At 47.7% G+C, this 14,437-nt stretch overlaps 1 protein-coding gene across 2 annotated transcripts in view; it reads left to right on the forward strand.

Annotated features, from left to right (window-relative positions):
• The window catches only part of ALDH1L1 (aldehyde dehydrogenase 1 family member L1), a 72,416-nt gene extending 58,227 nt beyond the window's left edge, over positions 1-14,189 (forward strand). For both annotated transcript variants that reach the window (XM_036245024.1, XM_036245026.1), the window contains 7 exons: positions 2,909-3,002; positions 5,628-5,727; positions 7,076-7,174; positions 8,104-8,269; positions 10,864-10,969; positions 12,160-12,359; positions 14,134-14,189. In XM_036245024.1, the coding sequence (XP_036100917.1) occupies positions 2,909-3,002; positions 5,628-5,727; positions 7,076-7,174; positions 8,104-8,269; positions 10,864-10,969; positions 12,160-12,359; positions 14,134-14,189 (821 nt within the window). The remainder of the gene's footprint in view (positions 1-2,908; positions 3,003-5,627; positions 5,728-7,075; positions 7,175-8,103; positions 8,270-10,863; positions 10,970-12,159; positions 12,360-14,133) is intronic.
• The last annotated feature ends 248 nt before the right edge of the window (positions 14,190-14,437 follow it).

Raw genomic sequence — 14,437 nt, forward strand, 5'->3', positions numbered from 1 at the left:
GGGTTGAATAGAAATTAACCACATTTGGGGGAAGAGTGTATGCAGGGCTTGGGATGAAGTAGAAAGGCCATGCGGCAAGGGGAGAGTTAGGTTCCAAGCATTCCAAACATGTGGGTCAGTGAGTGCCTGGGTCTCCACACCTGGGCCCTCTACTCTCCATGCCTGGGGCCCTCCTGGCCAGGCTGCATCCCCAAGGAAGGCCTTTAGGTGTCTGTGATGCTTGGACACCACTGCCCGCACAGCCAGGCCAGGCAATCCATGGGTCTCTGCTGGAAACCCTGCTAAAGCTGGAAGTCTGGGTGCCTGCACCCTTGGTGTCTACCTTGATAGGTTGAAAGCCATATGTGGACTGTATAAGTTTGCTTGGGCTGTCATAGCAAATTACCACAGACTGCAGGGCTTAAACAATAGGCATTAGCCCTGGTGGAATTTCTCAGTCTGTTAGAGCCTCATACTGATATACCAAGTTTGTGGGTTCAACCCCCAGTCAGGGCACATACAAGAATCAATCAATTAATGCATCAATAAGTGGAACGTCAAATCTCTCTCTCTCTCTCTCTCTCTCTCTCTCTCTCTCTCAAAATCAATAAATTAAAAAAAAAATTTTAAAAACAGACATTTACTTCTCACAGTTTTGAAAGCCGTAAGTCCAAGATCAAAATGTGAGTAGGGCTGGTTCCTTCTGAGGCCTGTCTCTTGGCTTTCGGATGACCATCTTCTCCCTGTGTCTTCACAGGACCTTTCCTCTGCGTGTGTCTGTCTAATCTGCTTTTCTTATAAGAACATCATTCAGATTAAATTAGGGATAATAACCCTAATTCGATTGGTTAATGACCTTATTTGACCTTGATTACCTCTTTGAAAACCCTGTCTCCAGATACAGTCACACGTGAAGTACTGGGGGTCAGGGATTAACATATGCCTCTGACAGTGGGGCAAAGGTAATAGCCACCACAGCAAGAAGTTATCTTCAGACTGAAAAATGAAGCATGCCACTCCATAGAATATAACAGAATATATTGTACAGTAATTTATTTATGGGAAGATTGGGTCAGAGTGGAAGAGACAATTGAGCAACTCTGCACAGAGTAGTTTCCACTAACAGACCCTGTTACTGTACTTTTTTATAGTATAACTTGGGTACTAAAGACTGACAGGACAAAGAGACAAAGAATGCAGTAGCACTAGGGATCATACCTCTTGTGGTCTCGTGATACATGATTGTTTATAATAGACACTATTACCACTTTGATACTTATCTCTGTTGTCATGCCATTCGTGGCTGTTACTAACAAAAATGTCTATTGCTATATTAAGGAACACCAACTTACACCATACACAACAATAAACTCAAAATGAATAAAAGACTAAAATGTAACTCATAAATCCATAAAAATACTATAAGAAGATGTAGGCAACAAAATTTCAGACATAATTCAGACATCAGCAGCAGAATTTTCACTGATACATCACCTAAGGCAACAGAAACAAAGGAGAAAATGAACACATGGGACTACATCAAACTCAAAAGCTGCACAGCAAAAGAAACAACCATCAAAATGGAAAGGGAACCCACCATATGGGAGATCATAATTGCCAATGATGCATCAGATAAGGAATTAATTTCCAAAATATATAGAGTACTCATACAACTCAACAAAAGGAAGACAAAGAACCCAATTAAAAATGGGCAGAGGAACTAAATAGACACCTCTCCAAAAAGGACATACAAATGGCCAAGAGACATATGACGAAATGCTCAACATCACTAATCATCAGAGAGATGCAAATTAAAACAACAATGAGGTATCACTTCGCAACTGTCAGAATGGCCGCCATCAACATATCATCAAACAAGTGTTGGCAAGGGTGTGGAGAAAAGGGGACTCTAGTACATTGCTGGTGGGAATGCAGACTGGTACAGCCACTATGGAAAACACTATGGTCTTACCTCAAAAAGTTAAAAATTGAACTGCCATTTGACCTAGTGATCCCACTTCTAGGAATATACCCTAAGAAGCCTGAAACACCAATGAGAAAGAATATATGTACCCCTATGTTCATAGCAACAGTATTCACAATAGTTAAGATCTGGAAACAACCCAGGTGTCTATCAGTAGATGAGTGGATAAAAAGGCTGTGGTACATGTACACAATGGAATACTATGCAGCTGTAAGAAAGAAAGATCTCTTATCCTTTGAGACGACATGGAGGCACCTGGAGAGTATTATGCTAAGTGAAACAAGCTAAGCAGAGAAAGACAAATATCACATGATCTCACTTATTAGTGGAATATAATGAACTAAACAAACTGATGAACAAAACTGACCCAGAGACATAGAGGTAGGGTACAGACTGACAAACCATGGAAGAGGGAGAGTGTGTGGGGGGAGAGAAAAACCACACAACTTATATGCATGTATTCATAACCAATGGACATAGACAACAAAGCTGGGGAAGGGGTGGGGGTGGGGGGCGATGGGGAGGAGGGTGTCAATGGGGGAGAAAGGAGAATCATCTGTAACAAAAGCAAGTTAATAAAAATAATTTTTAAAAAAGGAACACAATCATCTAGAAAGCTTTGGTATCCTTATTAAGGACAGCTAGGTTGGTCAAAGGTCAGAGCATGAAACTTAACAATGAAATGAAATCCAGGACACAGGGAAGGAGTTGATTTTGTTCACATCTACATCTATATAATATTAATTTTGAGGAGATACAATTATGCCCTTAATGGGGATCATGACCCAGTGAGCCTCAGAAACCAACAGCGCTAAGCACACAGGGCACAGCCCAGAGTCTGGCCTCAGGGTGGACATGTAAGGGGTAAAGGTGCTCATGCCTGTACACTGTAGCACCTTGGCCACCCTGACTACCTCCCTTCCCTCCACCTACTCCCATCCACAGGCTCATTGGCTGGCCAGAGACTCTCAGACCATCCTGATGTGCGAAAAATTGGGTTCACGGGCTCCACAGAGGTGGGAAAGCACATCATGAAGAGGTAGGTGGTTGGGTATGTGGACGAGGCCACCAATGCCACAGAAGTTGTGACTCTGGTCCTAGTGTCTAGAACTGGACAGCGCTGTGTATGAGCTGGATCCTGCTCAAGACTTCATGTGTGCGACAGTTCCCAGAGGCCAGGTTAATGCAGGCTTGATTTCAAGTGTGTGACAAACGCTTGGTATGGCCAGTGGTGGATGCTCTGTGGAGCTCACTTGGATTGGTGAGGTGCTGGAGCCATGTAGCTGCTAAGTCTCTGGAATAGAGCTGCTCTGCATTAAAATGTGCTGGGGAGTGTAAAAGACATTGGATTTTCAATACTTAGCACACAAAGTAAAGCATCTCATTAGTAATTTTTGTATTAATTACAGTTGAAATAATAATATTTTATTAATTGTATTAAATTAAATGTATTAATTAATTTCATCAGTTTGCTTTAGTTTTGTTTTTAAATCCTCACCTGAGGATAATTTTTTATTTATCTTCAGACAGAGTGGGAAGTGGGGGGAGAGAGAGAGAAACATCATACTGGTTGCCTCCCACACACCCCTGACCAGGGCCAGGGACCAAACCACAACCAAGGTATGTACGTACATGCCCTTGACCAGAATCGAACCACGACTCTTTGGTCTACGGGCTGACGCTCTAACCACTGAGCTAAACCAGCCAAGACAGTTTTTTTGTTTTTTTTTAATGTGGCTACTAAAAAAATTGTCATTACGTATGTGGTTAGTATTTGAGGCTTCTGTTCTATTGTGATACATGGCAGTGATCTAGGACATCTCTAGGACATCCTCTAATCTCTTATTTCTCAGACTTTGGCCTTAAACTGAGTGGGTTGTGTTTTGAGCTCTGTTACTAATCCACAATATGACCCAGGCCAACCCGACCCTTCCAGGTATCAGTTTCCCCACCAGTTCAATGAGGTGATTAGCAGGCTCAGTAATTCTGGTCTGCGTAGTAGACAAACTTGGAGAGGTACATAGGGCTAGATCCCAGGGCAGCAGCTCTTAACCCTGGCTGCCCCAAGATAATCACCGGATGCCTAAACCCCACCCCACTAAAGCTGAATTTCTTGGGTGGGCTTTGAGTATATACACTTTAATGATGGGTGCAAATAGAAAGCAGCTGAGGGTTCTTCTGAGCTGACTAAACTTCAGGATTTCTAAGGACACATGCCCACTCATTTCTCTCTTCTCCAAGGGTTACATGTGTGAGGAGTCCAGCTACATCATGACAATTCTACAAGGAGAAGCTTCTCTTGTATTAAAACAAAGTCTCCTTTTGTAGCTCCTAACGCAGAGCAATGCTTTCTTTCTCTGGGACAGTTATGACCCCCCACCCCCACCCCACAGGCCTCTCCATGCCCCACAAGGTGGGGCTCATGCCCCTCAGGCCTGCACATGCCCTCTGTGAGCTAGCCTGGGCCATATTCCCCTTCTCAAATGGGCACCATGCTTGTATCAATCACAATAGCCTTATGTAACATCCACTTCTGGATCAGAATCCATGGCCAATGTGCCTGGTGGATCATGTCTCTAGGGTCAGTAGAGGCTGATGTTGCAGCCTGGAAGTGCACCAGGTGAGACTAGCTCTGATTCATTTTGAGTGTAGCAGAGCAAGCCTCCATATTGAAGAGGAGGTTGGAGAGAGTGAGGGACTGATGGACGGACAGACAGACAGACAGATGACAAAGCACAGGAGGTAACTGCAAGTAGTTATAGTAGCTCATTTACCTCTTCTGTAGCTGCCCAGTCTCTTCTGTAGCGTGTAGGTGACAGTCACATCTGAATGTGTATGTGCAAAGTGCAGAGGAAGGATTCAGGAAATGTCCAAAGAACTCAAGGGAAGAAGGATTTGGGTGAGCAGCATTCCATGGCTCTGGCTGCTGTCTTTCCGGGATCCTCTTGAAGCCCTTGTAGCTGGTGCCTGAAACAGGGGAGTCCTCCTCCTATAGTCAGTCCTGAGTAAGAAGTCCCCTTCCCTGTGTGATGCCTCATGTTTCATTGGCCCCGTCCACTGAGTATTTCTTTGAGAAGAGTATCAGTAAGTCCATTTCGTGTCCACTGGTGTGACAGGCACAGGACCCCCCCAGCTGCTCTCTGCACCATCATTAAAAATCTAAGGTGTGAAGCCACTCCAGTACTGCAGCTGCCCCAGCTGGGGAATGATTCTGTGTCTGATTTATTAATTTGACATTTATCGAATACAAGTTGCATGCCCAGACAAATGCCTGCCCACTCCAGTGGGGCTTAGGCTCAGGTGGATGGGGTCAGACAAATACACTGTACTTGTCCAAGTACACAGGAGCTTGAATTTTATATGGGGCTATCAGGGCAGGCAACCTAAAAAGATAGCCTTAAATAGAGGCCTGAAGGAAGTGAGAAATGAGCTTCAGGGACATCTGAAGAAGGAATGACCAGAACGGGGAACAGTGAGAGCCAGGCTCTGAGGTGGGCATGGGTTTGGGTGTTGGAGGAGGAGGGAGCACAGTGGAAAGCCAGGGAGCCAGGGCAGATGGGAGGGAGTAGTTGGCCAATGTGAGGTGGGGAAAGTGCTTGGCCTGGTCTCACATGGGGCTCCCTCTAACAGGGGGACCCAACCCCACCAACACTGTTTTTTTCAGCTGTGCCCTGAGTAATGTGAAGAAGGTGTCCTTGGAGCTAGGTGGGAAGTCACCCCTTATCATCTTTGCTGACTGTGACCTCAGCAAGGCTGTGCAGATGGTGAGGGCTGCCCTGCAGGGTGAGGGGGCGAGTTGGGGGAGTAATGGGGGGCTTTCTTTGATTCTACAGTCAAACTTGAACCTGAACTGTAGTGTCACCATAAGCATAGACTGGCAGGAAGGGGCCTTGGGGACAAGGAATGACATGTGCCCTCCGAAACCAATTTCCCAAGATGTTTTATAACCGTAAGGATGACTAGAATCAGCTTCATGTTTTGGGAAACATGTGCTGAAATCAGCATGGCAACTTTTCCTATCCTAGGAAAGCAAAGTAGAACCCTGGACACTGGGCACAACCCTGCTGACAGCAATCCTCACCCCCAAACTTTGAGTGTGTCCATACTTACCCAGCTCTGTCACAGGTTTGCTGAGAAGTCTTTGGCAAATTACTTAACATTTATGGGCCTCCATGGTCTCACTTGTACGATGGGAGAATGGTTGTTATAAGGGTTAAACAAGCTATTATGTCTAAAAGACTTAGAACAGTGACCTCATGTGGCAGGTGACATGTATTAGTTCTTACATTAGTATTATCGCATTGTCATTGTTATGCCTCAGCTCCTGGCTGAACAGTAAGGCCCTGTTCAGCCAGGTGCCCAGATATGCCCCCAACCCATCTAAGTCCCACTGTGCCTTGGAGGATGATGTGACACCCGGCATGGACATGAAAGAGAGTATAGCCTCTCTAGATGGGGAAACCAAGGGAGGCCAGCCTGTCGGCCCAAGGATCTTGGCCCTAGTGTTGAGGCTGACACTGCTGGGCCAGAAGTCTGTGTCTTGCCACAGGGCAGTGCAGTCCCAGCTTTCAGCAGAGCCAAGCAGCTAGCCTCTCCCTCCTCCCCTAATTCCCCAGGTCCACAAAGCAGGCTTTTTTGGACCTGTGTGCACATTTATTCTGGACTCCTGCCAAGAGTTCCCTCAGGCCTGGGCTGGTAACCCATCCCTTCTAAGATAGGATGACTGCCTACTTTTGCCCACCTTCTGATGCCTATTTCATGCTAACAGGCTCACCAGGCTCAACTTCAAGGATGTAGGCCCAGGAAGCCCATCCCACATGTGGGGTCTCCAGGCTCAGTCCACTTCACTTCCTTTTCTCCTCCATTCTCTGCAACATGGACACAGGCCTTGTCCCCCAGGGGCAGGTCACCCTTTGCCTCTCCTCTCAAGGTGGCTAAGGAATAAGGACAGTGCATGTGCCCAGCACTGAATGGGCCTGGCCACCTTAGAAGTTTAGGAGATGTGCATTCCTCCCCTCTCCTATATGAAGGGGGTACCGGGACCCAGTGGGAGTGAGGAGCTGATACCCCTGGGAGCAGCTGTAATCCAACATTCCTATCCATTTGCCAAAGGGAATGAGCTCCGTCTTCTTCAACAAAGGCGAGAACTGCATTGCTGCTGGCCGGCTCTTCGTAGAGGACTCAATACATGACCAATTTGTGCAGAAGGTGGTAAGTTCTGCCAGGGGTGTCAGAGGTGCTGGTGCACTGAGACAGTCACCTAGGCTTCAGGGGGCTTGGGCCAGGTGGAGTTGGGCACCATTCACCTGGAGCAGGGAACATTCAGAGGGAGCTATATCAAGTCTTCACTGGATTTTATTATTTTAGCTAGAAATAAAAACCCAGTAGCTAAAATTGACATAACCAAAAAGGGTTTACCTTAGGTCAGGCATGTAGCAGTGGAGCCTGAGCCAGGAATTCATGTTGCCTACCAAAGGCAACCTCTCACATAAAGCCTGAAAGATGCCAGGCTCCAGGAGAGAATGGGGACTGAGGACATGGTCTCAGGTAACATCCAGCCTTGGCCTGACTCAGGGACAGGAGCTTTGGAGCACAAATGACACCTCTCAGGTATACTCCTGGAGTTGAGTGGAGGCAAGGGTGGGTGGACTCAAGGCCCAGGCCTCCCCATTCCACTCAATGCCTGTCCAACCTTGTCACCGAGGCATTGAAGCAGGACTGGTTTTTTCTTACCCCATCCCCATCCCATATACTAGAGTCCCAGGATAAGCCTTCCTTCAGCTTCTTAGTCCATGAAGCTGGATGCAGGACCAGTGTAGCGACTGTGCTACTCCCTGCCCTGGCCTCCCTCACTCATAGACACAACTCTCATTCACTCATATTCTGCACAATTGTTTCCCTGCCCATCTGACACTAGGCTCGGGTCTCCTTGCAAAGAGCATACATTTGAGTTTCAGCCTAAAAGGCATGTTGGGAACAAAAATATGTAATGCCCTGAGTGCCAGAAACCAGTGTATGGACTTTCTTCAGGGGCCGGTGGTTGGTCACTGAAAATGAAAGCATGGAAGGGAGGTCAGATAATGAGCACAGCCAGAAACTGCAGCACCTGAGTGAGACCTGACTAGGAGGACTTTCTGCAGGTAGAAGAGGTGAGGAAGATGAAGATTGGCAACCCTCTAGACCGGGACACCAACCATGGGCCACAGAATCACCAAGCCCACCTGCAGAAGCTGATAGAGTATTGCCAGCGTGGTGTGAAGGAGGGGGCCACTCTGGTCTGTGGTGGGAAGCAAGTCCCTCGGCCAGGTCAGTGAGAGCATTTCTGGCCCACTTGGGCAAACTGAGGCAGCAGGTAGCACAGCCTGTGTTTTCTTGCTCAGCTCTAACAGGAGGTATCTGAAGGCCAGGTACCTGCACAGTCAGGCTCTCAGGTCTCATGCCTCATCCAGGATCTTGGCTGTTTGGATACCAGCCAGACAAGGTGTGGGACTAACAAAGTGAATGCTGGTTTAATCTATATCATAGTGAACTCTGACTTGCCACTAACATCACTGTATCCTTGAAATTCTTTCCTCCTGTGGGTTCCATGTCCCTGGATCTCATGGTTTTCCTATCTTTGGCCATTACTTCTTAGCAGTTGCTTTTTGCTGGAGGCTTCTTCTCCACCAATATCTTAAATGTAGATAGATCCCCAGGTCTGTCCTGAGTTTGAGGCGCTTCTCATGTTGGACACTTTTCGTACAGGATCTCACTCTCTACAATGGCTCAGACCCTCCCAAATATCTGTCTCCAGGCTCCTCCTCACTCAGAACTCCTGACCACCTGGACACCTTCACTTGCATGTCCCCCAGGTCCTTCAAACTCAAAGGGTACCAATTTCATCACATCATCATAGTGTCCCCAGAACCAACTTGACCCCAGACACACACACCTGCATCTCTGAAATCTTCCACTTGGTAAGTCACAGAGCCAGAGGTGCCAGAGGTGCCGGAGCCACAGGTGTGGACTGCGTGAGCTGCTTCCCCTCAGCCTGCCTGCTCCAGGAACACAGGTGCTCTACACTGTTAGGTCCTTTGTGTCAGCACTAAGCCTACACCAAGCCTGAATTAACTTGATGGAATGAAGGAGGAAAGGAAAGAATGAATTCTTGATTCCTATCTCTTCTTGACCTACTTTTAATTAATTAAATTGATTAAATGCTCTTAAATCTAGAAATATTTCTTGCTTCTCCTGTATTCCTGCTACCATCAGGTCAACTCTGCATCTTGTCTTGCCTAGATGATCACTGTGTCTTCCTATGAATCTCTTGAAACCCTCTAATCCTTTGCTTACACAGCTGCCAGAGGTCTGGTTATGCCACTCCCAGTGTTGGAACACTTCCACAGTGACCCATTCTCCTGCAATGGCAAACTCAAACTTCTCAGCTTCCCACCAAATGTCTCATGATGTATGTCTAACTTGCTTGCCCTTGGCCCATGCTTTGGCCATGCTTAACTCTCCCTCTGAACACGTCTCACATGTTCTTGCTCTCTGTGCATTTATTGCTCCTCTGCTTAGTGAACACCTCCCCAGTTTCCCCACCACTCATTTCCCAGCTTAAATGGCAGCCAGGCTCAGGCCATCGCTGTGTCACAGGAGCTCCTGGGCATCTCATATCTCGACAGAGTTTTATAACCACTATACTGCCACTGTCTACCTACCTCTTCCACATCCATACTCTACTGGGGATTCCATGAGGCCACAGCTCAGGGGTGGATGGGAGAGAGAGACATGAAAGCACTGTTCAAAGAGCAATTTGGAGGTACAGCACCCAGGAACCAAAAACAGTGGGGAACCCTCACCACCACCACCACTCTCTGAACTGAAGGGCAAGAGGAGGGAGCAGAATTCCTGGGATCTGGTTAGGGGCTGAGCTGTGGGACAGGGGCTGCCTCCTAGTGGCCAAACCTAATTGGAAACTGGAGGCTGAAGGAGCTCCCCACAGCAGGGCAGAGAAAAGAGCAAAAGGGATGCAGAGGGACAGACTGGCCACGCCACAGGAGTCAGCATGTATTCATATATAACTCACATTTAAAAATGGTAATTAATGCTAAAATACATTTATAAACATATAAAATGTGGAATATTCTATTAATTAAATGACTTTTAAAGTTAAATTTATATTTTTGTTTTTCACGTCTCTTGCTTTTTCTTAAGTCAGGCTGAATTAATTCTCAGTCTAGCAGAGGAAAAATAGAGAAAGTGTTTTTGCCATCAGAAATGATTCTGTCCAGGCAACCAGGACCTATATAGTGGCAGTCTATGTGAGAATACATGGTGGGCCATGCTGACAGGAGAGCAGGAGGCTGTATCTTGGCCAAGAGCACTTACCCTTCACTGGGAAGTCAGTGCCCACATCTCAGAGTTGGGAAGGAGAAGGGAGGCAGTCCTGGGAGGTTTTATCCATCAAGACCAGTGTCCAAAGCCTCCCTCTACCCCCCAACCTGCCATCTCACAGTGACCAGTGGAGAGCCATCTGGGAGGCAGCACTAGCCAAAATATCCAGGTATGTTTTCAGATTAAATGTCACTAGAAAAATCAAATCTTTGTCATAGTCTTGAGTTTTGGTGCTGGCCTTGGATAGACTTGGATCCAAATGTCAGTTCTATCACAGACCAACTCTAAGTCTCATTTTCTTCAGCAGCATTTAGTTGAAAGTGTTGTGAGGTTCACATAAACTCACATGTCTGGGACAGGAAAGCCATTCACAGAATGTGCCATCAACCACATAGGTATTACATATTGTATTACTGGAGTGGGATGTGCATATGGTGGCTGGAGGCACCCAGCCTAGAGGGGGAGAGGCTAGCCTACTGGAGGAGGGCCTTCCCCTATGCCATAGACCTCTGTCTCCCCCACAGGTTTCTTTTTTGAGCCAACTGTTTTCATAGACGTGGAGGACCACATGTTCATAGCCAAGGAAGAGTCCTTTGGGCCTGTCATGATCATCTCTCGGTTTGCCAATGGGTAAGGAATCCTACTTATATCTCTCAAAAGCCAGTTTTTTTCCATGTGTCACTGGGTTCTTCAAATGAACTTATGGGAGCAGAAGGAGAACTCAGACAGGTGGGGGCTGTGGATGTAGCCTGGTTGCCTTTCGAGTCCTCATCAACTACTAAGGTGAGGAGAGCCCCAGCGGACTGGCAGGGCTTTGGGTCCCAATGTGAGCATTCTCTGAACCTTTGGATGTCTTTCATGGTGTGTTGGGCTGTGTCCTATTATCTACTGCTATGTAATAAACCACCCCAAAACTCAGTGACTTGGAATAGCAACAGTTATTTATTTCAATCTTGAATCTGCAGGTTGGGGCTGACTGTTTCTGTTGTAAGCCACATCTAGAACTCAATGGTGATGCCTGGAGTGGTTGTCCTTGAATGGGTTCTGGAGCTCCCTGCATGCCTTCTCCCCCATAGCAGACTCAGGGCCTCCCAAACAGAAGCTGGGTAGAAGTTTCCAGGCTCCTCAAGATCTATTGATCAACCTCAGAAATCCAAGAACCTAACTTTCACCATGTTCTATTGGCCCAGCAAGTCACCAGGGCCAGCCTGAGTTTAAATGGAGAGGGGTTATACTTTGTGGCCATATTTGAACTACCACGAGTTCTTCTGTGGACTATTATTTTTCAGTGTAGGGCCTTTGAACAGGCTATAAAATGGCATCTCTTATACTTTCAACTATCAAAAAATTATCATCACATTCTGATTGTATTAGAATAAGATACTTTTCTGCTATCTATTGAGCAAATATTGTGCTGAGTCTTTAAGAAGCACCTCAACATGGCTCCCTGGAGAGGACCCAGTGCATGTGTACTTCCCTGTGTGGTGGGGGCCTCACCTGCCCCCTTGGGGTCCCTGTCCCCCTGTCTGTAAAGTGAGGAGCTCACCCTTGATGACCCAAAGTGTCCTTTTGGCCAACTGTGTGCAAATTTGACTCTGTTCTTCCTCCTCTATTTAACTTTGTTCTCTTCTCTCTATTGCAAGGCCTCCTCTACTCTTACTGTTAGCCGGGCACATTTCTCCTCAAAAGGTCCTGAATGGTGGGAAGCTTGGAGGGGATCAGATTCCCCTTTTGGGGAGGGGATGCAGGTCTCCCTGAATTTTATATCCAAGGCTGCCCCAACCCTCCTTCACCAAATTCTTCCTGGATTTTCCCTGCAGTGACGTGGACACTGTGCTATCTCGGGCCAATGCCACAGAATTTGGCCTGGCCTCTGGTGTCTTCACCAGAGACATCAGCAAAGCTCTGTACATCAGTGACAAGCTGGAGGCAGGCACTGTGTTCATCAACACATACAACAAGACCGACGTGGCCGCTCCCTTCGGAGGGTTCAAGCAGTCTGGATTTGGCAAAGACCTAGGTAACTTAATCTTAGACATCTATTAGAGGCCTCTTGGTGCCAGGTCCTGTCCAAGGGGCCATGGGTATAACATTGAAAGATGGCTGTTGATGCTCACTTCTTACTGGAAATGGACAAGTGATAAGGCAGTATACAAGATCCTTCTAGAAAGTGAGGAATGCTGGAAAGCAGGCAAGTCAAAGTAATATGGGCAAGGAGACTGGGAGGATGACTTTAGTCAAGAACCATGGAGGACCTCTCTGAGGAGATGGCACCTGCCTGAGACCCCAGGATGGGAGGAGCCAGCTGTAAAGACCTGAGGATGTGTGTTCCTGGAAGAGGGGATGGCAGGTCCTGAGGGAATCAGCTTTGGTCTTGGAGCTGCAGAGAGAGGCTGATGTAGACCCAGGGTGGGTACAACAGGAAGCAAGCAGGCTCAAGAGGCAGTCAGGGTCGGATCAAGGGACCCAGGGGCCACAGTCAGGCCTCAGGCTTCATCCTCAGGAAGAGGGGAAGCCATGGGGCCAAGTGTGCCCTCAGAGGCAGTGTGAGTCCCTAGTGTAGAGACAAGGTCATCTTGGTGGCAAGCCAAATGCAAGCCCAGCCTGACCTGCCAGGGAAAGTGGAGTTCTGCTCCAGCACACCTCTTTCTAGGGACTGCTGTGTGACTTAAGGTGAGTCCCACTGCCTTAATCCTGCCACTCTGGAAGCTAGAAATTGGGGACTCACTCCACTTAGGGATCATAGCTCTAATGCCAACCTTGGCAGGGAGAAAAAGGTATGAGAGAGCAGCGCATTATCTCTGTGCAGGCCTCCCCTGCCCAACTCAGGGTCCCCAGGGATGTTCAGGCTGAGGCTGAAGCCAAAGGATAGTCACTATTCTATTTCTCCTTCCCTCCATCTTTCAAACCCTGAGGAAAGGTCCAAGAGTTCCTGTAAAAGAATCCAACAATAGCCCCAAAGCCTGACTGCCTACAAACACTATGCATGCAGAATGGGCGCACACATACATGCACACACAAATGTACACATACATGCATGCTGGTCACTTCTGTCCCCTCTGTCCTCGCCTCTCCTGTACTACCTTCCTGATGTCCTCCATAGAAATTCACCAGGACCATCATTGTTCAGGGAGGCCATGGGTCCCCAAGATATGAATTCTGTCCTTGTGTCCTGTGCCCACAAACCAGGCCTTCCAAATAGCCCACCAGAGATGGGTCAGAGACCTCAGTGGGCCCCGACTGGTGGTGAAAACAGTGTAAGCAACAGCATCAGGAAAACATGGCTCCTGGAGCAAGCCTTAGCAGGCAGGGGAGTTGTCAGGCAACCATAGGCCCTTCATGCTGGTTGTGGGGCTGAAACATATCAGCCATATAGCACAGCCAAGTTTCAGGGGTTCCAGAGACCCTGTGAGGCACCCCTTTTTCAAATCACAATTTGATCGGGAATTAGCTGGGAGGCAGGATTGGGGAAAGGTTGGCACATCTGGGTAATGGAGAGGCACCAGGAGAGCCTCTTGGCTGCCCTGGAGCTGATAAGGCTGCCCTCCCTTAAGTGTAGGTGGTTGGAGCTGGGGAAGTCTCTAGAACAGTGGCCTCAGATTGGTTTTGTATTCTGATGCCCGTGGGAATCCTGGATTCCCACTCAGTGACCACTGACCCCTGGGGTCTTGGTTTCTCACTTGTAACTGGGGCTGAGTCAGACACCACTTGCTTGCTGCAGGGTTTTGTGAGATAAGATGGGTGCAAGAGGTACTATGATGATGATGGTTCCAGTGGCATGTGCTTTCTTGCAGGAGAGGCGGCTCTGAATGAATACCTGAGGGTCAAGACAGTTACTTTTGAGTATTGAAGAAAGGTCTTGTAAGAAGAAAGCCTTTGTCTCACCTTCCACAACCTGACCTGCCTCCCTTGGCAACCTGATTGCCCTTCTTGCCCCCTCCTGGATGCACAGCACCTCCGCCTGGAGTGGCTGGTGGAGGAAGCCTGTTGCCTGCAACTCCTTTTCTGTCCAGGACCCCAGCCCCCCAACCCCAATCCAATCAGAGCGACATTTGGCTGGGTGAGAAAGTGGCCCCAGGACAAATAAATGTTCTGACC

This window comes from Molossus molossus, unplaced genomic scaffold, assembly GCF_014108415.1.
Source record: "Molossus molossus isolate mMolMol1 unplaced genomic scaffold, mMolMol1.p scaffold_m16_p_6, whole genome shotgun sequence".
Lineage (NCBI taxonomy): Eukaryota > Metazoa > Chordata > Mammalia > Chiroptera > Molossidae > Molossus > Molossus molossus.